Source organism: Brachyhypopomus gauderio, chromosome 18 (genome assembly GCF_052324685.1).
Source record: "Brachyhypopomus gauderio isolate BG-103 chromosome 18, BGAUD_0.2, whole genome shotgun sequence".
NCBI lineage: Eukaryota > Metazoa > Chordata > Actinopteri > Gymnotiformes > Hypopomidae > Brachyhypopomus > Brachyhypopomus gauderio.
Genome location: NC_135228.1, coordinates 15,316,267 through 15,341,398, shown reverse-complemented (window position 1 = coordinate 15,341,398; position 25,132 = coordinate 15,316,267). Strand labels below are relative to the sequence as shown.

Genomic DNA, 25,132 nt, shown 5'->3' with positions numbered 1-25,132 from the left:
GTATTAGGAAAAAGTGGAGGTGGTTTTAGTGGGCAATCTTTTTTTTTTCTGATTGTAATCACACGTTGGGTTTTTCATATTATCTCGTATGAATTTTAGGTAGCATGATATAGATCTGCACCTCCTGCTGGGGGAGGGGAGAGGAGCAGGGAAGGATTTGAGGCAGATGTTAGATGGGATGATTTAGCACCTCCTGGAGGGGGAGGAGAGAGTTGCGGTTGAACGCATACAAAGCAGGTGCCTACACCCCTGTGGCAGCAGGAGCGGCCACCTGCCGTCCGTCCGTCCTAACCCACACCGCCGTCGCCTCCACCTCTCTCCACCCTCCGCCCCCCACCCGCCCCCCACCCGCCCCCCTCTCCCCGTCCAGGGCGAGCCGAGTCCGTGGCCACGTTCAAAGGCAGCGAGTTCTTCAGCTACGACCTGTCCCAGACGCCCATCCAGAGCAGCATGGACGAGATCACGCTGTCCTTCCGCACGCTGCAGCGCAACGGCCTGCTGCTGCACACGGGCAAGTCGGCCGACTACGTCAACCTGTCGCTACGGAGCGGTGCCGTCTGCCTGGTCATCAACCTGGGCTCGGGGGCCTTCGAGGCCCTGGTCGAGCCCTCCGACGGCAAGTTCAACGACAACGCCTGGCACGCCGTGCGCGTCTCCCGGAATCTGCGGCAGGTAGCGTGCGGCCCCGCCCACCGCGCCGATTCTCACCTCGGGTGTAGCCCGGAGCTGTGGCTTTAAAAAATGTGTATTTGCATATGTGATTGTGTTTAAAGAGTTGTGGTATAATGAAGAGGGGAACCTGAAAGGGGTTTTTAAACATGGATGTGCAACCAGTTTTTGCCCACACTGTGTGTGTGTGTGTGTGTGTGTGTGTGTGTGTGTGTGTGTGTGTGTGTGTGTGTGTGTGTGTGTGTGTGTGTGTGTGTATTTGCAAGCTTGAGTTACACTAAAGTACACACTCTGAAAAGAAAATAATAGTTTGATGAATTATTTAATGATGTATTTATTTTATGTATTTTATTTAATAGTTTGTGTGTGTGCATGTGTGCGTGCGTTTGTGTCTGCGTGTGTGTGTGTGTGTGTGTGTGTGCGCGCGTGCGTGCATGTGTGTCTGTGCGTCTGTGTGTGTGTGTGTCTGTGTCTGTGTGTGTGTGTGTGTGTGTGTGTGTGCGCGCACGCACAGTAGCAGCTCACATGCTTCCAGAACCTGCTGGATCCTGTGGGCCAGAGTGCATCTTTGTATGTGATAGAGATGAACTGCGTGAGGTCCTGATTTAATTGGAATCAGATGGCTTCACAGGTGCTACAGTGCAGCCTGACTACAGGCTGTTGTTTTGGGTACTGTCCACCAGCTAGAGCAGCTCTTTACAGGCTAAAGCAGCTAATAGCTCATGTTGATTGCACAAAGCGAGTACGTTGCCTTATTTATGGACTGAGGAGTGAGGTGAAGACTTCAGCTTAGGGTTGCCACCTTTCCTTAACAGGCCTATTGCATTAGCCTAACCACCAATGTGCCTTGCGCCTATAAATTGTACTTGACCTTGCCTGCTGACTTCTGATTGGTTTAAAAGTGCCAGTGGGTACTGACCAATATTGCTGGTTCTTCATCCCACAATTCAGTACAACATCGCAAAAAAAAACCCTAAAATCCTGACTGTCTGGGTGAAAACTGGAGGGGTGGCAACCCTGTTTCAGCGGTACGTTTAGCCAACGCAAACATGGCTTTCCTTCTACAATCCTAAACTTGAGCAGCAATGACAAGGACCTGCCAGTCTGTGTCAGTGTGTCTGTGTGTGCGCACGCGCGCGTGAGTGTGTGTGTCTTTGAACCTCTGCTAAAGAAGAGTGTTTTTGCATTCGATTAAGTGCCTCCATCCATGCTCAGCCTGTGCCTCTCTGTTTTGTCTCTGTGATTGCTGAAGAATAAATCCTGTAAATATGCTCCAATTATGCTTGCAAATACAGTCATTTGCATTCAGGCAGCCTTCTATCTAGCAGCAAGGGAGGGTAGTTACTTGTATTCATTTAACCTAACCTAGAAAAAAAAAAACCCCTCTCTCAATTACAGCCTTGATAAAGACAGATTTTCTGATGGAGGCCGGCACTACGCTAATTTTCCGAACACTGTTAGCGTGATTGAATGTTTTTAACCTGGTCGTTTTTAGTCAATGACTATATAATGGCGCCTAGCCGTGAGTAGGGCCACTGTCATGCTCCTGTGCTGATTAGCCTTCCGTCTGATTGGTGTAACCTTTAGCTGGAGTCGGCGCTGAAGTACATTGTGCATCTGATAATGGCTGGATGGAATTTACCAAACTGGAGTAACATTTTGCTTTATTGTGCCGCAAGCGACCGTGCTGCCTCGCTGCTCTGACCCGCGTGACGTTGCCCTGACATTTCTACGACTACCAGCCGTAGCGTTGTTTTACTTCACTCATTTAGCAAACACAATGCACAAATTTGTTTTGTTTTGATCTTTATTTTATTTTTTTATTTCCCAGAGGTGCCTTACGCTGGTGCTGCCTGCTTCTCCCCGTCAACCCTTACTGTCCCTGACCATTTCTGTGTGAAAGATTAACACTCTCTCTTTCTCTATTTCTCTCTCTCTCTCTCTTTCTCTCTCTCTTTTTTACTAACACAAAGCTACTAAGTCCTGGATTTGTCATTGTTTATCTTCTTCTAATCTCCCCTAAATACTAACATTAACCCCTTCATGGAATGTGAATCATCTGTTTGCCGTTGACATCTTCCACTTGAAAACACGCATAGCGCACTAGTAAAATTTTTATTACAGTAAAATGTGAACATGGTCTAATCTGTTGGAGGGCAGAGAAATTATTCATTAGTGAAATTACATGGTTAATCGTTACAAAGTATTGTTCGAAATATGGTTATCATTACAATTTTCATGAAATAGATGAGAATAGTTTTTGAATTTTTGTCTTTTTAGTGAAGTTTATGGTATGTCCCTCTGCTCTCCCTCCCTTGTTTCCTTCTCTTTTTTGAAGCACGCAGGGGTTGGACTCCCTACGGTAAACAAACTGCATTATATGGTAGATATCACATTTGAATTGTCTAGTTTGGTTTGGCCCTTTTCCGTTTTTATCTCTTTTTGCTTTTACTGTGCAGAAACAACAAAAAGACATAACAAAACTGGCATCAGTTTGAAGGTGCCACGCCAAATTTTCATTGTCCGGCATTAACAAATGTCACTATTTAAACATCATTCATTATTCCCATGATCCTCGGTTCATTTCCCCACAAATATTTATTTAAGCATTCTATTTGCAATCACACATCATTGGGGCTGAAATCTGAGATGATGACACATCGAAGCTGTACAAGACACTGACACACACACACCCTCTCTGGCCCATACTTTATAACACAGTAGAAAGCTCCCTTGAATTATTAAAAGATTACACAAGCTTACTGCTCCAGAATAAAGAAGTGCAATTTTTGACATATTTTCTTTTTACCTTGAAAAAATAACCTTTGTTATTTCCCAGTTCATCTCTCCAATATTTCAGCTTTGATGTGTGCAGTAACCCATTATTGTTGAGAATACAAGGCACAGGATTCTCCCACAATGTTCAGCCATGCCTTTAACAAATAACACCGCTGACTGCAATGTCTGCGCACCCTCGCATGCAACCTGCTTCAGATGCCTTCACCTGCGTCTGCGGCCTACATCTGCGTCTGCTGACTTCACCTGCTTCTGCTGTTACATTCACTCCTTCTTGACTGCTGCAATATTTCATACAGCTTCTCAATATAAAATGCATTAATAAACTGTACGATGTACCATTTTTTTTCCACTTCTCCCCACCAAAACGTTTCCATGGATTTTGTTCATATCTGTTAAATGAATCAAGAACAAGGGAGGAGGCACTTGAGCAGGGGAGATGTTCATGGTCATGGTTAGCAGACGCTCACGGGCACACACACCATCACCACAGTCCCTCGAAGAACTGGCACTAATGCCAAAACGTTTGGCTCTGATCGCAGAGCTTACGTGAACCATGACAGTCACACTGGCTAAAGCCAAGATTAGCCTGGCTTCAGTTCATGTTAAAAGGTTTAAGATAGGGGTTTTTACGTCTCTAATATTGCACATTAATATTGCATGGTTTGATTAATCTAATTGAGATCATATCTTAAGATTATTGTTATCTATCAAGTAGGGGGAGGCAAATTACATAAGATGGTAATGGTCGATAATGTTTCAAATGTAGAAAATCGAAACATTCAAATAATGCAGTGCAGAAACCGTAATCTGTCCCGTAGCCTCTTATTGAACTCTGAGTTAGAACGTGATGGCAGGAATGCACATCAGAAACAGCTTTACTTCAAATCCCAGAATTCCTTCCCAACTCCCACCTCTCCAGCCACTCCCACAACCCCCAGCGGGAACGTCTCCTCCTCTCAACTGTCCTGTTTCTGTAGCACATCACACGAACACATATCGTACCTTGTTGGCTCAGTGTTCGCTTGCTTTGTCAGATGTGTTAATTTGATGTGCTTATCAGTGGTACATCAGTTCACGTCCACCTGTGAGCCTAGTCATATCAGAGAGGGCTAATGTTTCACCGAATGAAAAGTGTTAAATACATACCTTTATTTCTCTATATTTCTATCTATACCTCTTATTTCTCAAGGTGGGTTTGATCGTGGTTTCATAGAGCCACAGGTGGATCTAAGATCACAAATGTTGTATCACTGCTTTTAATTTCTTTGCATCTTGTGACCTCCACCTTGTAACTCTAGAATCTCTGCTTTGAACTTGTGTTCGACCTGGCATTATTATTGTTGTTATTACTACTATTTTCTTCACACCTCCATCACCTACTTAACCTGCTGTCACTGCATGAGCTGAGTTGTTCAGCACAGTCGGTGTTGCTCGCTGGTGTTGCTCGCTGGTGTTGCTGTGCTTTTCTGTTATTTTTTTCTCCTCTTCTTCCTCTCATCTTCGTCTTCTCCACCCTCTCCCAGCTGCATGCTGTCTCTCCACATTTGGGGGCCACACTAGGGGCTTCACTTCCAGGGCTGAACGAGCCAAAGACCAATCCTGCCATTTGTGTCATGTCAGATGGGCCGGTATTGTGTCTTTTATATCAGTAACACGTCCTAAGTACCTAGTAGCAGCATCCGAATATTCATATCTTTCGGATATGCCAGAATCCAAGATATTGGGGTAATTAGTGGAATGATTTGGCTCAGCAGGAGGGAAACAGTCAGCTTTCTCATAGATTTTGGATGCCTGTCCGTCTTTAAAATATGTCACGTTTATGGCTCCATTCAGTAAATGAGCGTGGTGTTTAGGATGAGACGTGGAGCAGATGTGGTAGTGCTCCCCCTGCTGGCCGGCATCCATGATGGCCGCCGCACCCATACCGCTTGGCCCACGTGAATTTGGAAAAGGAAAGTTGGTTTTTCCTGCTCATTCAGTAAACCCCACTTGGTCCTGCCAAATGTTTTCTTCACTGCCAGAAGAGATTTGTCCTGAAACTGCTGTTCATAATGTCTTATCCATCACACATGACTTGTGTATTAACGTCACTGAAGCCCGTCATGATCAAAACCACAAAATGTATTTATTTCAAGACATTTCTGCCAGTATTTTTGCAACAAAAAGCCTGTAATTTGTCTTAAAAGAGCAGTACTAACAGAACCTTTGTTGTACTAACAGCCATTTTTGTGTCTGGTTCTCCTAATGGAGTTGCCTTTACGTCACCTGCTAACTCGACATGTAGCACCCTAATCTGCACGCTACTCCACCTACCTGTACTCATACTAACTACCAGACACCAACTAGCACGCACGTAAGAGCCCACCCTCATGCAAAAAAGCAGCGAGCGCAGACATAAGAATGGGTTGACCTTTATCAGAGGACGCACGTGAAACAAAACCAGAGAGATGCAGGGAGGGAGAGTTAGGAGCCGTAGCGCTATTCTGCAGTGATTCCTTTTGCTGAGGCAATAAAAAACAAAACAAACAAACTGGATTTGGTTGTTACTTAATCGAAAGACCTCTCTCTGTCTCTTCCACTCTCGTTTCTGTCTTGCTTCATCCTTTCTCTCCCTCCTTCTCTCCCTCTGCCCTTTTCTATCCTTTTCTTCGTCTGTCCTTTCCCTTTGTGACCTTAATGCACACTCAGGTCACCATATCTGTTGATGGCCTGCTGACCACCACAGGATACACACAGGAGGACTATACCATGCTGGGCTCTGATGATTTCTTCTACGTGGGTGGCAGTCCCAACACGGCTGACCTGCCGGGCTCACCGGTCAGCAATAACTTCATGGGATGCCTGAAAGATGTGAGTACTAGATCAAACCCATCTGGTAAAATATCCCTTCTAACTAGCAGTGTATTTACATACAAACTGCTTTACCGTGGTCTAAGTGCATGTGTAAATCTGGCCACAAATCTCAGACCTTGTTGGACGAGTTCGATCTTCGTTCTCCTTCGGCCCTGAGTACGCCCCCCCCCCCCCCCCCCCCCCCCAGACCAGCCGATCGCCTAAAAAGGGCTCGAGCTCCAGGGCGAGAAGAATAACGCCCAACGATCTTACAGAATTAATCTGATAGGTCCAGCCCCCTTCTGTAATCAAACCCCCCCCCCCCCCCCCAGTCCCTCGCTCCGAGCGCCATTTGCCTGAGCGTGGCCGTTATTTATGTCATGTCTATACTGCCGGAGTTTTTGACCATACTTCCCTGACGGGCAAATTAAAAATTGATTTCCTCTGCAGATCCCCGTTCGACTGGCGTGCGCTCTCCGTCTCTGTCTTGTTGACCCTCGGCCTTATTAATCACCCCTCAGTCTTAACCGCTCAGCCGTACAGCCCGGCTTTAAAGCTTTTGGGTCTTTCCGTCCCCCCGCGGGCGAAGCCCGACGCCGGAGGAAACATTCATACATCTATATTACGCCAGAAGGCAACGCTGCTTCACGTCCGTCTGTGCGGAAAGGAGTCCTCATGGGCGGAGACTCGGGAGATTTGCCGAGTTCCGCTCATGTTGGTGACGCTCTGGACAGGAGATCTTTGTTTTGCTTCTGCGCACGCGTCTCGGTTTGGGTGATCGGTTCAGCCCGAGCCGGTCTGGGATTGGCAGGTCTAACGTGCCCGTTAAGACACCTCGCACCCCCCCCCCCCCCCCCACTCTCGTAATTGCATTTCCTCATGTTCATTCTCCCCAAGCCGCCGCCTCTTATTCGGGTCCCACTTCTGCTTTTCCTCCTCTGTCATGGGCACTGACAGGTAATGTGGCTGGCTGGTGTTATTTCCAGAGCCACTCAAGTTCACACCCTGCAGCAAAGCGTCAGTCTTCATCTCAGGACGGCGAGGACAGGGAGTGTGTCTGCTGCGTAAAATGAAAAGTGTGTTTTTCTGCCCCGGCTTGTACTCGCGCCCGGCCACGCGGGAGGAGAGCGTTCTCGGGGTGCGGCCCAGGCTGGCGCGCGTGGGGGCACGGTTGCTCCAGCCTCTACCCGGCCTGAGTAATCACTCCAGGCTGAGCAGCCAGAAGACCTAGATTATTAGTACTAGTTATAGTGCAGCGTGCGTTTTGGAGCGGGGCCCAGCGACAGGAGGCACAGCTGGCTTCTTTATATCTGTCGCCAGCGTTCTTTTACTGAAGAAACTGTAAGGCCGTCCGTGATAATAAAACGGTATTGATCGGCTGTGCGGAGAAATCTGCTTTCCATTTGTCGCTGAATGTGGTGGTCGTGTTTATGTAATTTACTCTTGTGTGTGGCTGTTTAAGGAGGAACTGGGTATTTATGGAGCACACAGGCCTGGCCTCCAGGCACTTATCAGCTGCAGTATGTCTCCACCACTGGGCAGCATGCTACTCCATTTCTGCACCTGGTCTAAGAGGAATTCCGGAGACTGAAAATAGGACTTAATCTCTCTCTCTCTCTCTCTCTCTCTCTCTCTCTCTCTATCTTTCTATCTATCTCAATTACTGCCCCAGGTGGTCTACACCAACAACGAGTTCAGGCTGGAGCTTTCCCGATTGGCCGAATCGCGCGACCCCAAGGTCGCCCTGCACGGCGAACTCACCTTCAGCTGCGAGGACGTGGCCGCCCTCGACCCGGTCAGCTTCGACACGCCGGCCGCCTACGTCACCCTGCCTCGCTGGAACGGCAAGAAGACGGGTTCCGTCTCCTTCGACTTCCGCACCACGGAGCCCAGCGGCCTGCTGCTGTACAGCCACGGGCGCCTGCGGGGCCCGCGGGAACGTCGGCCGCGGGTCGACTTCTTCGCCATGGAGCTGCTGGACGGCTTCCTCTACCTGCTCATGGACATGGGCTCGGGCTGCGTCAAGACCAAGGCCAGCAGCAAGAAGGTGAACGATGGCGAGTGGTGTCACGTGGACTTCCAGAGGGAGGGACGCAAAGGTAGGGGGACCACACCCACCCGAGCAGCCGCCGACTCCTCCGTCTTGGGTGGTGCTGATGGAGCTGATGGAGTTATCCACCTTATGAGTGCACTCTGCTTTAGAACGAGTATCTCTGGGCAGTTACTGCACCAGCAGAGCTCAGGGACTCTTATTCCCTGTTAATCCATCCACTGCTAAACCCTGTATCCTGCTGCAAGGCCTTTGCCGCTTCAGATGTACTGCGCCAGGGATTCTGAGGCCACTAAAGAGCGAGCGATCAGGGCCGCTCACTTTACTTTTCTCTTTATCCTCGCCGTACAGGTCATTAGTCTGTGAATGTGAATTTATGCAGTGGACAGCAGAGGCTCAGGGAAAAGGGCCCTGCTCCACTGAACATGAGGGACACTAGGACCGAGCCTCCTGCTGCAGGAGGCCCCGGTTTTCTTTTCTGTGTTTCTCTGAGGCCAAAATGCAAACAATACCACAAAGATAAGAGTGAGTCATCTCATGATGTGTCGTAATTATTGCACAGTAGTTCTGTTGCTGACCTATTATTATCATTACTTAAGTTAATTACTGTTGCAATTAATTCATTAGCTTCACAGGAGTTTTACCTACTCTCTGTCCAGTCGTGTGAGAGAGAGAGAACCTTTTGTTTACAACTCTCTGAATTTTCTGGGTAGCCACTGAACTAACTGGTGTTGTGTTTTGAAGCAGCACTTCACAGCAGCCATCTTGCCGACAGCCACATCTGAGAGCATAGCAAACAAATCGCCTTAACATTAGCATGTTCTGCTAAAAATATGACAAAAATGGCTCAGTCCCTTCACAAGGGAAATGGAAGCATCTTTTTAGTTCTGGCCATGGCTTTAATGCAAGCCAGCCTTGCATTCAGTGTGGTGTTTTTCAGCAGTCCAGATGCCAGAGTTGAATTAGCAGCAGGCTGCTTGTGGTTCTCTGGTTGTGTTTGGTTGAGGGCCGTGGGCCAGGGGTCCGGCCCGCATGTCCAGGGGGGCTGGTGGGGGAGCCCTGGCCTGGGGGTCACTAAGGGACACTAGTTAAAAGCTACGTGGCTACAGCTGCAGATATGGCTGTTTTATTTCTGAACACAACCTTCCTGCCCTTCAGCATGAGGTTTAAAATCCCAGTGGTTCCAGGTTATTATCCTCGTATTACTTACCACCCCTCATTATTATTTAAAGCCAGTTTTAGCTCAGCGTAGGTCGAGCTCTCTCTCTCTCTCTCCCTCTCTCTCTCTCTTTCACTCCCCTCCCCCCAGGGTCCGTCTCCGTGAACGGCCGCAACACGCCCTTCTCCGCTAACGAGGGCAGCGAGATCCTGGACCTGGACGGAGAGATGTACCTGGGGGGGCTTCCCGACGACAGCGAGGACCTGCCGGTTCCGCCCGAGCTGTGGGCGGCGGCCTTGCGGCTGGGCTTCGTGGGCTGCGTGCGGGACCTGTTCGTGGACGGCCGTAGCCGGGACCTGCGACGGCTGGCGGAGCTGCAGGGCGCGGCCGGGGTCAGCGGCTTCTGCACGCGCGAGACGCACCGGCGCTGCGCGGCCGAACCCTGTGCCCACGCGGGCCTGTGTCAGGAGGGCTGGAACAGGCACGTGTGTGACTGCACCGGCACCGGCTACCACGGCCCCAGCTGTGAGACCGGTGAGGGGCTGCAGGGAGAAGGGATTTGGGTGGTGATTTCTGTGGAGGGTGGGGGGTGGGGTGGTGGTGGGGGGGGGGGGACTCTCCTGTCTGGTTCTGGCCCAAAATCAGGGGCATCACATCGGTTCAGTGCTGTGGCATGTTTGTGAATAACATTGGCTCGGGGTAATGGAATTCTTCTCGCAGTGACACAAATTCACTGAGCCCTTTGTGTTTTTTTGTTTGTTTTTTTGTTTTGGGGTTGGGTTTTTTTTTTTTTGCTGAGGGATTTTTAACTCATTTCTGCCCTCTGGTGCCTGCTGTTGGAACATAAGTCTGACACTATAGTATAGCAAGAATTCATGAGAAAAATCTATTGTTCACCACAACTAGAAAACGACAGGTTGGTTATTACATCATTTCTTTAAACTTGAGACGTGGTGGATTTGAGTAGTTCAGTATTGGATATCGTTTTATATGGGATTATGTGCCATAAAGCAGGACCCAAGTAAACAATAACTGTTAAAATGAAATGAACTATTCATTTTAATAGTTACAGGTAAAATCAATGTTCTTTTCTCATAACTCGTTCCTTCGAGCAAAGCAGATGAAATAGTGCTGGATTGTCAGCAGTTCATTTGCTCCAGATTTTACTTTAGGGCAGATTATTTGTTATTCGGGTCCCTAGCCGAATGGCCGCGGGGATGATGGCGCTGAATGTGTGTTCTGGCTTCTCTTCCTGCCGGGCCTCAGAGTCGACGGTGCTGAGCTACGACGGCAGCATGTTCCTGAAGGTGCTGATGCCACGGGTGGTGCACACGGAGGCGGAGGACGTCTCGCTGCGCTTCGCCTCCCAGCGGGCCTACGGGTTGCTCATGGCTACCACCTCCTCAGAGTCCGCCGACACCCTGCGCTTGGAGCTGGACGGGGGAAGAGTTAAACTCACCGTCAACCTAGGTAACCTTTGACCTCCGCCGGCGCTGCCCGCTCTCTGGACGGTGTCCGTGGGGCGCGAGTCAGCGGGGCGCCGCTGTCTGCTGCCAGTGAATGATGGGCAGTCTGTCTCCACGTGGGGGTCCTGTGGTACACGGACATCTCTTCATCCTCTCGAACATCATCCTCACTTCTCTCGTCTCCTCTTGGCTCTCCTTTCTCTCCTCTCATCTCGTTTTTCACTTCTCACTCCTCCGCCACCTTCAATGGCTATATCATGTCTGCAGCCCTATAGCAGACAGCCAGAGAGACCAGCTCACTTAGTTTGGATTTAGAGCACGGGATAATAAGACTGTGAACTGTGAAATCCAGCGGTGTTATTATAAGCGCCCCGACCCCCACCACGGCCCCCCACTCTCAAAGCTCCATCTCCAGCCCTTCCTTCTGTCTGTGGCTGGACATGCAATCAAGTAGAGCTGTAGTCTGGTGGTCTGGCAGAGCTGGGAGCTCAGTCCTCATTTCCACTTGGCTGCAAGAGCCGTAACAATGACCACATTTCCAGACACATCCCAGCCTTACGTAAATACTATTCTGGTCCTGAAATCTCATGTATAAACAACTCATTCTCAGCAGCATATCCCAGTTAAGCTCGTTCCCATTGACCAAAAACAGGAAAAAACACAGATTGCATATGCCTATAATAACCCAAAGGCAAATGGCATGAAAACATTTGAAAGCATTTGATACGGTTCGAGGATGTGCAAAGCGGCATATATTTCTGAAAATGAGGCTAGGAATCGAGATTGCCCCAATTAGCAAGTTTATGCTCCATTTCTTACACTTACCACAGTTGTCTACCCGCCAACATAGTGATTAGAACAATTGTTTTGGAGAGGAAAATTGCATTAGCGTAGAAGACTGCGCGACTCAAAGCCAGAAGCCCGATCTCCCATCTTCCTTACTCTGCTGTCGCAGGTGAAGCGTGATGATCTGGTCACTGTGCTTACAGGCCTTAAATTGAGCATTTAGCTAACCTTTCAGAAAATAATAATAAGGATTTATGTTACATGGAGCATATCGATGCTATATTCATAAAAAGACTTTACCCAGAAGGAGAGTGATCGTTTAGAAAGCGACATCTGTGCGTGTATGTGTGTGTGTGTGTGTGCGTTTGTGTGTGTGTGTGAGGCTGGTCAGTGACGCTGGTCCCTGGCTGTCTGTGCTCACTCTTCTGTAGTGGTTGACAGCTGGAGTGCTCACCACAGCCAAAAAGTGCTTGTCCTGTTTGTCATTTTGCTTATTACTGCTTTATGAAAAGACCAAACAAAATATGACACTTCATACATTATTTAGCGTTTGTCCAATGTGCCTTAGGTCCCAGGTCTGAGTTGTTGAGTCAAAAAATGTCTCGCTTAAATTACGTACTGAAACTCTTGCTTATTCAAATTCCATTTTTATACTCGCTGATCTTAGCTCAGTCCATGGGCTTAAGTGATTTCAGCGGTGAGTTTAACAAAAGAAGCATTTATGCAAGAACAGACAGACCTCTGTTTTTGCATTTTGTCAGGCTTCGAAGCAGAAGAGGTCAGCCGTATGGAGTGACCTTTCTCTCTGGCACATCCCAGTCATGTGTGTGTGTGTACGTGTGTTTGTGTGTGTGTGGTTTGTTTGTGTGTGTGTGTGTGTGTGTGCGTGTGCGTGTGTGTGTGTGTGTGTGTGTTGGGCACTTGGCTGTGAGTGCACGCTGCTCTTTTCCTTCCCTTTTCTTGCTCCGCCCACTCCAGGAGGCTCAGAGCAGGCAGTGAGACCTCCTCTCTGAGACCTCCTCTCCGAGACCTCCTCTCCGAGACCTCCTCTCCGAGTGCCTCCTGCAGGAGATCCGGGCCCATGAGCATCTGGACTCGCAGGCACAGAGCACAGTTTCGCTCGAGTGAGCTTCTTAATGAGCAGATGGGGTCTGAATACTGATCCCAGATCAGTGTTGCGCGTGCCATCAGCAGTCCGATACATGGGAGTCCTGTTCTCCCAAGCAGACGGCCACTCAGAGAGGACGTAGAGGCCTTTTCTGTGCGTCTTGTGCTTGTGGGCAGGACAAGAACGGAGCAGGTTTGACTCAGCTTGTCCCCGGATGGTGTGCTTCATGTAGTGCTGTTTGCTTGTCTGCAGATTATACCTTGAAGGATGTTTTTTTTTTTATTTTTTATTTTTTAATTATGTTTTCTTTACCTTTCTTTTTTTATCTCACCATCTCACTCTCTTTCTCCACCAGATTGTATCGGGATAGACTGTCACCTTAGTAAGTGATTCCTTTATTCATACAAACAATGTTTCTTCTGAAAGACTCTGTGCCATTGAATCCAAAGTCATTCCGTTGCTGTCATACACTTCTTTCTTCTCAAGCCTATCTCCTGCCTTCCTTGCTGTTCAACCCAATCCTGCTTGACTGTGTTCCCTCTCTCCATCTTTCTCTCCCAATCCCCCCTTCCCTCCTCTCCCTCCCTGACACTCACAGTCCTGCTATCTCTTTTGTTCCACAAAACACACCAAATTGCTGCAGTGTTTCAAATTAGGCATAACCGCCCATTTAACGCTCCCTTTTATAGCCACCCGAGTCTCTCGCATTTTTCGAACACTAAGCTGGTTTGTGATCCCCTGAGCCTCGCCGTGGTACGCTGTAGACTGTTCTGGTACAGAGAAACAAAGCTCAGGGGCTCCCGTCTGCCACGGCTGTGTGAGGTTTTGCACTATCGTTGGGAGATCTGGAGTTTCATTTTGAATTTTGACAACCCGGCAGCCGACCGTGGCCGGGAGTGGAGGAGAGCATAATTTGCCTTGTTCTCTGGGCATGAAGAATGGCCTAGTTCCTGTTTCTCTGTTAATTAGAGCAAAGCTAACCAATCGTGGGTGTCCTTTATACTGCGTACACAGAACTGGGCAATTAGCACTCTCCTTCAATATGTCCCGCTGTCCTGTGACACTGTATAAGTGGTCACTCAAGAAGATGCTCGGCTGAGTAAGATTGCACAATGTGTTTGTTTATCGTTATTGAGCTATTAGCAGAACGGATATCACAGAAGGATGCAAGATGCAAGCAAGCCCTCTGACAAATCACGTTTTATTGCGTGCAGTGAGCATCGTGAAATACTACGATGCGCTCATGCGGGCATTTCTAATGAATCTCCAAATAAATGAGTTCAGAATCTCCAGAAACCATTCAGGGTTCACACTGTGTTTTAAATATCGCAAGGCACAGTGCGATCGCAATATGTCTCAGTAACACTGCAGTGCCGTAAAGTGACGAGATCTCGGGGGCTGATCTCGGGACTCGGAGGAAGCACGGGTGTGCACTCATCTCACAGCTTGGTAGCTACGGTGAGACGAGATTTAGGGCACTGACAACAGCTACACTGGGAGATTGTTTTATTTTTAAACATAACCACTGAACTAAGCATGTGGGACAATTAAACCTGTAGACAACGTTAGATGCAGACTGCTGTTAAGAAACGTTGCACCTTCATGGTTTATGTGTTATGTTATACCATTAAAAGGTAAGTTGTGTGTGTGAATGTGTAGGTGTGTGTGAGTACTCCTTCCTTTCACGAAGGAGTTCAATTCTATTGTATAATAGTTCAATTGTAAACAATGACACAGAGTCAAAAAGTAAAAAAAAAAAAAGTGAATTCACAAAACCTATCACCCCACTGCCCGAACCTTAAAACTCACTGAGAACTTATTTCACTTCATGTGCATAGACGTACTCCACATTTGCCAGTTAAGTGAATAAGTAACAAGCAGTGAATGATGAAGAACCCTGAGGTTCAGTGTGGTATAAATACAGCTGCACTCTACTCAAAAAGCTTCACGTTCATATAAAACATTAACCTTTTTTGAAACGTGCTAGTCCATTATACAGCCTGAAGTCTACATGTGGTATTTGTAATCAAATGATAAGAATGTCTTGAAACGTGAATAATCTGTTAAGATTATGGTGTCATTTTACCAGATTCTTCAATTGGGCAAGTGACTGTCGATGGCTGAAATACCAGCCAGCGCTTTGCAGTAATGAAATCAGACAAAATGTCTTTGACTCTAATGAATCATACAGTGGCATTTCAAGAAAGCATTGCATCTGAAAATACCCAAGCTCTCATTTGACAGAAATAATGAAGAGGTTTCAAACTAATTAAGCTGTAATGAACTCTACTGGATCTTCAGGAATCACAGTTGTGAGAGTTGGTTTCACCCTGGGGCTGTCAAGTGTTATGATCTCTACTGCATCTTCAACAGTAGAATTATACATGACCGTAATGCCGCTAACTTGTTTGGAAGACTTGTTTGAAGGGAACCTCTGCTGTCAGCACTCCACAAATATAGTTCACTTAACATCACTGGTCATTTGATTAGAGCCAGACAGATCAGATAAAACTAGAGATGAAATAACAAAGAGAGGGAGAGAGTGACAGTGATGCGGAAAAGGACCTAATTGCTACTACATGGTGGAGGATCTCGAACGATCTCAAGTACTGAAAGATCTGGTAAGATCTGGTTTGGAGGAATGGCCTCAAATCCCTTCAAGCAGATTTTAAGTGTCGAAAAATGAAATGCCCTATGTAGTGCCCTTCGTAGGCAGGATCTGAGTGTGCCACTCTATATTACCAAGCAGCAATAGCATCATAACTGTCAATCCGCTATATTTTAGCTAGCTAATTACAGCTAATGTTACTAATAATGTTGTCTAATTATAATCTAGAGAAAATCTAGACGTCATAAAATACTAATAGAACATCTCATGTGCCACACTTTTAAAGCCCCAATCTTTCAGGACGTCTCTGGTCCGGTAACAGCTGTCACCGACGGCCCGCCTCCCCATTCATCTGATTTGTCTGCACACACACACACACGCACACACACACACACACACACACACACACACACACACACAACAACAACAACACAGACGCATTCCACCCTAAAGCAGGGGAGGAAAAATAAAGGGAAGTGGGGGAAAGGAAAAAGGAACACGAAACTCCGTCTCAGATGAAAGACCCTAATACCCTAAAAGCCGATAACAAGTCTTACATTCAAACACAATTTATTTTTATGAGCATCAGCATGAACAAGACTGCAGCGTGACTCCAAAGCGCAAAATAACAAACACGGCTAAAGGGAAAACTTTTAGTCTAAATAACCTGAAAACAGGAATATCTCAAGCATGGCCCGACTGGCTACAAAGCTGGGGGTGTCTGCGTCATCCAGTCACCGTCACTCCTGCAAGACACAAACAAATGAAACACACAAACAAACACACAATGACAAAGCACGGTAGACACACACACACAGGTACACACAAACACACATAGTCCACATTCACATATCTTGTGCTGTCTCAACGCTGGGGCTTCAGGAGGTTGTTCATTCACATAACGCCAGAGCCCAGGGGCCCTGTATGCAAATACAGTGGCAAACTGTATCACTCCCACTAAACAGAATCAGAAAAGGGCACCTTGCGTGGCAAAAAGTGTACCCTATGTACATTAACTATTTACCTTACCATGCAGCACTGGTGCTTATTTCTGTTTTATTAAGATTATAAGGTCAAACGCATGCCTGGTTACTACAGCACTGATTATTATAATTATTTTTCCATTTTGATTTTACATCTGTTGGCTGTTTTGTTATGATCTGTGCCACCTGGACTGCAGCCATTTTCACTACCTAAAATTATGCAGTGGTTCAAATTTTAATTCCTATTGCTTTGCTATAATGAAGAAAAATGGAAAATATCACACAATAATTTAATTGCTGGTTCAAAGATTATTGACACTACATCATGCTTTCACATAAAATATATACAACAGCCGACATTTAAGATTCCTGCTCCAAACCACCAGATGGCAACATTCACCATACAATTAAAGCCAGTAGTGGGTTTTCAAAGCATCTTTCCTTATTGAAGAGTAAGTGAGGTGTTCGTGTGAAATAAAGGCACTAGGTATATTTATGTGCTAAAATGTGGAATATTTGATATATTGCCCTTCTGTATACCTTGTACAACTTTCATTTGTGTCACTGAAAATATGAATGATGTTTCAGAGCACCCTTGTTTGAAGGGCGGGATGTTGAGAGTGGGTGTGTGGGTGAGAGGAGCCCTGGTCTTTGGCTCTGGTCTGTTGAATATTCCCCTTGTTACTCCCAAACGTTTCTCCTTGGGCGTGACGAGCATATTTAGACTGATGGAAGTTTTAATGACAGTAAAATGTTAATTGACTTTTAAATAGACAGGAATCGCTGGTAGTTAAAGTAAATTATACTAAATTAGCTCCCTCTGCCATCTGGTAGAAGTCTCTTTTTTGACTTCATCACGTTGTGCATTTTAAACAGCTAGGCAGATATATATGTACTTAAACCAGAAAAAAGTAATTTCACAGAAATGTAACCGCAGATGACATGTTTTCCTCAGAGGTTTGCATAATGCATTTGTCTGACTAAAATGTACAAATGGCTTTCATAAAGCCAGGGCTGTGTGTGTGTGTATGTGTGTGTGTGTGTGTGTGTGTGTGTGTGTGTGTGTGTGTGTGTGTGTGTGTGTGTGTGTCTGTGTGAAGTGTCACCATGGTAAACTCCGGGCTTCTTTTCCCAGGCTGCCTTTTGTTGTTTGTTTTTGCTCCCTGATCCATCACAGCTTTGATTATGTATGGCTGTGTTCTGCTGTCTGTTAATACTGTTCCAGTATGTCTGAAGTTGTTATCATGCTGAAAGAAAATTTGCTGAGAGTCAAAAGGGCCCTGCTGGAGGTGTGATGGACAGAAATGTGATCAAAAAACATACACATGTGTGTATGTATGTAGAGACGGAGAGAAATAGTTCCATATCTCAGAAAATAGTTGTTCTATAATACACATTTATTGGATTAATGCTTTGTGTACCCACTCTTTGCTAAGTCAATAGTTTTGAGAACAATGAAAAGCAGATCTGAGATAATTCCTTCATACACAATCTATCTAGATGAACAGGAGATCTGAGACCATTTCTTCATACACAATCTCTCTAGATGAACAGGGGATCTGAGAACATTCCTTCATACACAATCTTTCTAAGTGAACGGGGATTGGAGATAATTCCTTCACAAAGAATCTCTCTAGATGAACTGGAGATCTGAGACCATTCCTTCAAACCGAATTTTTCTAGATGAACAGAGATCTGAGACCATTCCTTCAAAAATAATCTTTCTAGATGAACAGGAGATCTGAGACCATTCCTTCATACAGAATTTCTCTAGAAGAACAGGGGATCTGAGGTCATGCATTCATACTGGATCACTCAGGTTTGAGTTTTTTTGACATCAGATACTTTGTTATGGAATCGAAATAGCTTGTTGGCTTGGAGGTGTTATATTATGGTGACTTGGTGACCCCAAGATGCAGCCAGGCTTAAGATTACAAATTACCAGCTGTGTCTGAAGCATCTTTATCATTGTGTGTGGGGGTAAGATATATTGTCATCTCCAGGCAGGTTCAATACAGTTTCGCTTAGAAAAGGAATTTGGCCTGTATGTTATTTCGTATTTATTCTCCAGTGAAACCAGAAACCATGGATGACAAATAAGAGTCTTTAAGACTCAATTGGACATTACACTTCAGCTATAGTGAATAAGAGTCTTTAAGACTCAATAGGACATTACTCCTGAGGAAGGTGTTTAAGGAAGGTGTTTATACATCCTTTGTTCATAGGTATTTCCAACAGTGCTAACAATAGAATTGTGAGCAAGAATAAGAACCCAGAACCATTTTTACTTCTTCTCTAGGGTATCAGTCATTTTGCATATAATCTATAATAATAACAACAGCAATCCAGAATTTATTTATTTACCGGACACAGTGGACATTGTTTAATCATGACAATTTTACTTCTGTTGTGACCACACCTAGAAAATCACTACAATGCACTTACATTTCTGTTGTCAGTTGTCATTTACAAAATCAGTTGTACTATCATGTAATTTGTGTGCGTTTTCTTTCAGAAACGCACAAAGAATCTTGACGAAATGGGGGATATGTAAATTCCCCAGATATTAAATCAGGGTGGGTAGATTTAATTAGCAACATGCCAGAAGGTGTGAGAATGTTAGCGCTCCTCCTGTCTGCTTCCAGCATGCATTTTCAAGAGGAACGTTGAGGAGTGCTGATAATTAGTGCTAGCTTATGACTGACACGCCCTGACACGCAGGGTCTGATAAATATCAATCAAACCTCATCGAGCATTACACTCTCCTTTTTTTAATTTGTTGGAGTCTTGTTGCCTTGGGGTCCAACAGTGCATCTGGAGTGCCGTGAATACCAGAGAGCTTGGTGTGCAGCAAGGCTCTATACTAAGTCCCTTAGAGTTTCAGAGTAGAGCAGATGGGATACACAAGCACAATTAGAGCAACTTAAGTGGCAGATTGACTCTGGCCATTAGATTCGCTTTGAACTGTGAACGTTGGTCAGTAAGCTTTAAATATCGGTCAGTGCCCGGTCCGCATGGTGGAAGTGAAGCTGATGCTTTGATCCGAGGTTTTTCATTTGACCCCGCGAGCTGCTGAGGACCCTACAGGAACCTGTGAGATGGTACCATGTAATTAATGCTCTAACACCTGTAGTCTGAGGGCTGTGAATGACGCTGAATATTCCCTCTGCTTTCAGACTGCCATGTAAACCTTTAAACGGATCCTCAGGCAGCCCTAGCTGAAGAATAAAATAGCTCCTTTTTCGTTTCGATGAAACCTACTTTCCAGTGACAAAGGTCTTTAATGCCTTTAGCAATAAATGAGCCATGTTTAAGGTGGATGTACTGTGTGTGTGTGTATGTGTGTGTCTAAATTAGTGCTGATAGCATTTAAACCTCCTTAGGTGTGTGAGATAGAGGAGGTTGGAATGTATTGATGAGGCAGGCAGCCCTAGGCACTGGGTGACTTTGGCCCTCTCTCTCTAGGTAAAGGACCGGAGACTCTGTATGCAGGGCACAAGCTTAATGACAACGAATGGCACTCTGTGAAGGTGGTGCGCCGTGGGAAGAGCCTGCAACTTTCTGTAGACAACGTGACCGTGGAGGGTGTGTGGACCGCACACACGCAGACATGCTACACTTACAGTCGATTTTTTAATGCAGCATGGATGATCCATTTCATACGATTTTTCATGTAGAAGGATTGATTTCAATGACACATTGTCAACAACATTGTGAAGATTTTTGAGTTTGCTGATTTTGTTAATCTTTAAGTCATGAGAAGTTGCAGTAGTGCTGTAATAGTGATGTCAAAATGAACTGTGCAAGCAGCTTCGTTTGAGTATATTCATGTTAAAAGAAAAGAAAGATAGTTTAGAAATTTGAGTGGTAAAAAGTTACTGTGTGGAATATATAATATGAGATTAACTTACAATTAAGAGTTAATTGTTTTTGAAAATTGTTAATTTTCTCAATGTTGTAGCTGTACGTCTAATGCATCTAATCCTTTATCCAACCTGCAAACACTTTCTTCAGCTGAACATCTCCCACTTGGCAGACTCAGGCCAGATTAATTGAGCTCGTTCGCTTGCTCCTGCTCCAGGCCAGATGAATGGAGCGCACACCCAGTTGGAGTTCCACCACATTGAGACGGGCATCATGACGGAGCGGCGCTTCATCTCCGTCATGCCCTCCAACTTCATCGGGCACCTGCAGGACTTGGCCTTCAACAGCGTGCACTACCTGGACCAGTGCAAGAACGGCGACATCTCGTCCTGCGAGCTGAACGCTCGATTCGGCCTGCGCCGCATCGTGGCCGACCCGGTGAGCTTCCGGAGCAGGGCGAGTTACGTGGCGCTCTCCACCCTGCAGGCCTACGCCTCCATGCACCTCTTCTTCCAGTTCAAGACCACCAGCCCGGACGGCCTGCTGCTCTTCAACTCCGGAGACGGCAGCGACTTCATCGTGGTGGAGCTGGTCAAAGGGTGAGTGAGGAATCTCCTCGGGGGGCTTCTGCACGTCATTCAGTGCCTCTGCTCCCAAATGGGGTTTAATGCCTGTAAAGACCTGTTGTGGCGGGAGGAGCTCGGCGTCGATATGTACGCCCCAACCGGTCTCCTTATTTCCAGGACGGGCTGGATGTTCTGAGCCACAGAGAAATGCGGCACTAGCCTCTGAACCTCTTCTTATCCGTCTTGCTTACAGTCAGTCACATGGCTGCCTTTCGATTAGCTATTCCTGGTAAAGGGAGTTAGTTTGAATTCCCTCCAGATCACCTTAATTCTCCCGGCTTAGCTGGGAAGGATGTAGTGGAAACAAAATAAGTGAATCTAAAAGAAGTACGGCAACTATTATTTATCAGAGTGTTTGATGACACTTTGATGGCAGTAAGAGTCAGAATAGAGAATCAGATTTAGTTTCAATATAATAAATATTTACTGCTCTTCTGCCACATACTAAAATGCATATGATCTACTTTATAAACATCGGGACAGATTTAGATCTTTGGAAAGAGGTCAGTCTTTATATGTGCTTTAAAGTAATAATTGGCTTCATGGCAGTCGTGATGTGCTGATATCTTTTACATATCCGTTTTTAGCTTTTGGTCTGTTGGATATTAATGTAGATTTATGTTCTGATTGAGAAACACTGCTCTAAATATTCATGTCTCTTTTCAGTATGTTGTGCTTAATTAGGTTACAGCCTCGAATGTATTGAATGACCATTGATAAAAAAGATTTTAATTAATACTTTAAAATGAGTGGCATTTTACATTCTCTTTTCATTTGCAACTCACATGGTGTTCTGCCGCATGGCAGATTAATGCACACGCATTCACAGCTATTCCTCCTGCTGCCCTGGTAAACAGTACGACTGGGGACAATTCAGTCCATTCTACTCATGGCAAATAAAGGTGCATAAAGACAAATACAAACCCTGTTTTGTTCTAGAATCCGTTTTATTCAGTCGAGGGAAAATTAATATTGTAAAAAGCGAGGAAGCTCAGATGTTTAACTTGCTGTGTTCCCGCCATCCAGAAAGCTAGTCATTCAGTAAGCAATTAGACAGCAGGTGGCCACCTCTCTCCTGCAGCCTGCCGCTGCATGCTGAATGAGACCACAGTAATGAGAGAGCACGGCCCTCCCTGATCACACTGCTCTCTCTCTCTCTCTCTCTCTCTCTCAAACCCTCTCACTCTCTGTCTCTCTCAAACCCTCTCTCACTCCCTCTCCTCTCTCTCTCCCTCTCTCTTGAACCCTCTATCTCTCTCACCCTCACTCTCCCCTTCTCTCTCACCATCTCTCTCTCTCTAATCCTCTCTCTCTCAGTCTTTCTCTCTCCCATTCTTTCTCTCAGTCTCTCTCTCCCCTTCTCTCACTATCTCTAACCTTCTCTCTCACCCTCTCTCTTTCACCCTCCCTCCCTCTTTCTCTCTCACTCTCTCTCTCTCTCTCTCTCTCTCTTTCTCACACCTTCACTCCCTCTGTTCCCTCCCCCTTCTTTCCGTAATGCCTCCATGGCTTTAGCTTGAGCATGTCTGGGAAACAACTAGGATATTAATAGCTATTTATAATAACCCACTGACAAACAAGATGTGATATGTAAGTGGAAAGACACCTAACCTCCCTGCTGATCATGCGATGGGGCCGTTAGCAAATTGAGCGGCATAGAAATGTTCGGCCCGTGTGTTTGATGCCAAAACAAACAAACAAACACTTCATGAAACCAAAGGGATCATGACATGATCATAATGTTCTAAAGTGTAACATCGGGAACATTCTCTGAGTAGGTCAGGCAGGAACTAAAGCCCAGAAAGTTGCTTTGTTCAGCCCCGCGTTAAACTGCCCGACAGGCGGCAATCTTCGCCAATGCCAGTAGTTTAAGGCTTATTACAGTCATTGATTTGCGAGCAGAGAGCCAGTATAGTGATCATAACAGTGCCGCATGTTTTGGCTGGCCCTTCTGATTGCGGTGGGAACTGATGTATTGCAGGTATATCCATTATGTCTTTGATTTGGGCAATGGGCCATCGCTAATGAAGGGCAACTCCGACAAGCCACTCAACGACAACCAGTGGCACAACGTGGTGGTGTCCCGCGATGACAGCAACGTGCACACACTCAAGATCGACTCACGCACCGTCACCCAGCACTCCAACGGAGCACGCAACCTGGACCTCAAAGGTAGTGCCTCTCACCCCCCGCCGCCTTAAACGCCCTCAGATTCAACCAGATTAATGAGCCAACCTCAGCCGGGTGGCACGTCCTTTGACCCTGGGGAAAAGCCTTTTGAACTTGGCTGGACTGCTGGGAAAACGCTATTAAAACGCTCTCATACATTTCCAGCTTCTCATTTTTCTTGTGTTTAATTCTGACTCCATGAAAACTGTAATAAGCAGCTGTTCCTTGAAGCTATTTATGAAGCTGTCAGCTCGCCAGGTGCATCGCTTAAAAAAAAAAAAAAAAAAGAAAGAAAATAAGAAAATTCTCCCTTGCAGTAATTCAGCCCAACATAGCAGGACTGCTTTTCTGTCCAAAGTTAGAACAACAAACAGCGATGCCTTCAGGAGAAACAGTTGCTGCCAGCTCTGTATTTCACTCTTCCACAAAGATGCGCAACATGCTTGATTCAATTCTGGTTCTTTATGAGTAATGATTCTGCACTAAACTGAATCTTGCTCCTTAATATGTTTGCATCTCTGTTTTGCTACCTGGAAATATATAATGCCACCAGTGTTGTATCAGAGGATGCATGCCTGTGGTGTGCATATGTTTAACCTCATTATGCATGTTAAAATAGAATGCTCTACTGGAGTGATTGGAAAGAGCTGTAACTGGCCAGTTCTAAAAACATTCAGACTCTGCCACTTTCACATGTTGTCATAATCTCTCAGCTCTGGCAGAAAATATAAAGGTTTGCACTTACGTTCAGCAACCCTCTGAGCTAATATATCCAAACAAAAAAATATTGACCTTGGGATAGCAGTTTTAATGCTGACTATTCACAAGTGATTAATTTACAGTAAAAGATCTGAAAACAGGACTTTTTAATTTCAAAAGAGATGTTTCAGAAATAATTGCCCTGGAAAGTAATTATGAATGAGTGTTTGGAGAAGACGCTCTTTAGGCCATTTTTCAACATGAATATTTCTACTTACCCCGCCGTCACAGATGGATTCCTCTGATGTTGCTTCTTCCTCTCTGCGTTCAGTTAGAAGCAAGTCAGCGAGGCTCAGCCTAATGGAAATACACGGAAACAGCCAATTCATCTCAGAAGCAGCCTCCTCACCGGCCTCTCACAATAAGTTGGGCATTGCATTTGGTATTGCTTTTTTCTTTTGATGGTCCAAGAAAAATGACTCCATCAGCTGCCTATCCAGCTACTTTGGCCATGGTCGTTACTATACCGCTGCACGTTGGTGTGCAGCCCCGCTAGAAACAGGAAGTGCGCCCTGTTGACCATTCAGCTGTTTCCGTAGTTTTTTTAACTATATTGCTAAGTGGACCGTATTGACAGCTCCCCGGGATTAAGAGGACGGTGGACAATTATATTGAATATTTAAAGTGCTTTTTTAAAGCTAGCATTTGTCAGCTATATAACCCTGCTTTATCTGAACCACTGAAGCATTCTGCCCGAGACGTTCTCCCTCTCGATCCACATGTGTAATAAAGTCCGTATCAAATATGCCCGCATAGCGGCGTCTCCTGCTGTCACCACAGCTGCCTCCGAGGGTCCGTTCATTTGGTTTCTTTAGAAGGAGTTCTTTAAACATCAAAAGAACAGCCTTGCACAATGTGCCAGTTGTAATTGCTCAAGCAATTATGCAGAGGAGAACAGAAGGAAGTGTGGGGGATCCTCGGGCTGCAGCCTTTCTCTGTGAAGTGTGAAATGAGCATGCTCAGACGCGAGGGCCTTGATGGCGCTGAGGTGTGAGCAGTGTTGAAGCCATCGCCGGGAAGTCATGGCTGACCCGTTCTTTTTGTTGGCGCGAGAAGACACGCGTAAGGCTTACGCCGCGCTTTTGAAACCGACGTATCTACTCTCTGCAGTTTTGCCGGAAAACTTGGCTTCTTTTGTAATGCTTACAGCTGTTTCAGATCATTTGTTCCGTCGTCCTGGGAAGTGCTCTAATTGCAGTCTCTAGTTTCTCCCTGCAAAGAGTCAGAATGTGTCGGTGTGACGTTCGGCGTTCG

General features: G+C 46.0%; 1 protein-coding gene and 1 long non-coding RNA gene across 2 annotated transcripts in view; one reads left to right on the top strand and one right to left on the bottom strand.

Annotated features, from left to right (window-relative positions):
* nrxn2a (neurexin 2a) overlaps nucleotides 1–25,132 on the top strand; it is a 203,426-nt gene that overhangs the window by 70,271 nt on the left and 108,023 nt on the right. Inside the window, 10 exon segments of the mRNA XM_076979715.1 lie at nucleotides 371–672; nucleotides 3,008–3,031; nucleotides 6,157–6,318; nucleotides 7,973–8,399; nucleotides 9,660–10,043; nucleotides 10,776–10,979; nucleotides 13,225–13,251; nucleotides 19,926–20,045; nucleotides 20,542–20,923; nucleotides 22,932–23,122. Of these exon segments, the coding sequence (XP_076835830.1) occupies nucleotides 371–672; nucleotides 3,008–3,031; nucleotides 6,157–6,318; nucleotides 7,973–8,399; nucleotides 9,660–10,043; nucleotides 10,776–10,979; nucleotides 13,225–13,251; nucleotides 19,926–20,045; nucleotides 20,542–20,923; nucleotides 22,932–23,122 (2,223 nt within the window).
* On the bottom strand, nucleotides 10,251–24,479 carry LOC143481635 (uncharacterized). The gene is made up of 2 exons (XR_013122044.1): nucleotides 24,097–24,479; nucleotides 10,251–11,244 (listed from the first exon to the last, which is right to left on the bottom strand). It is a non-coding gene; the product is annotated as an uncharacterized LOC143481635 (long non-coding RNA).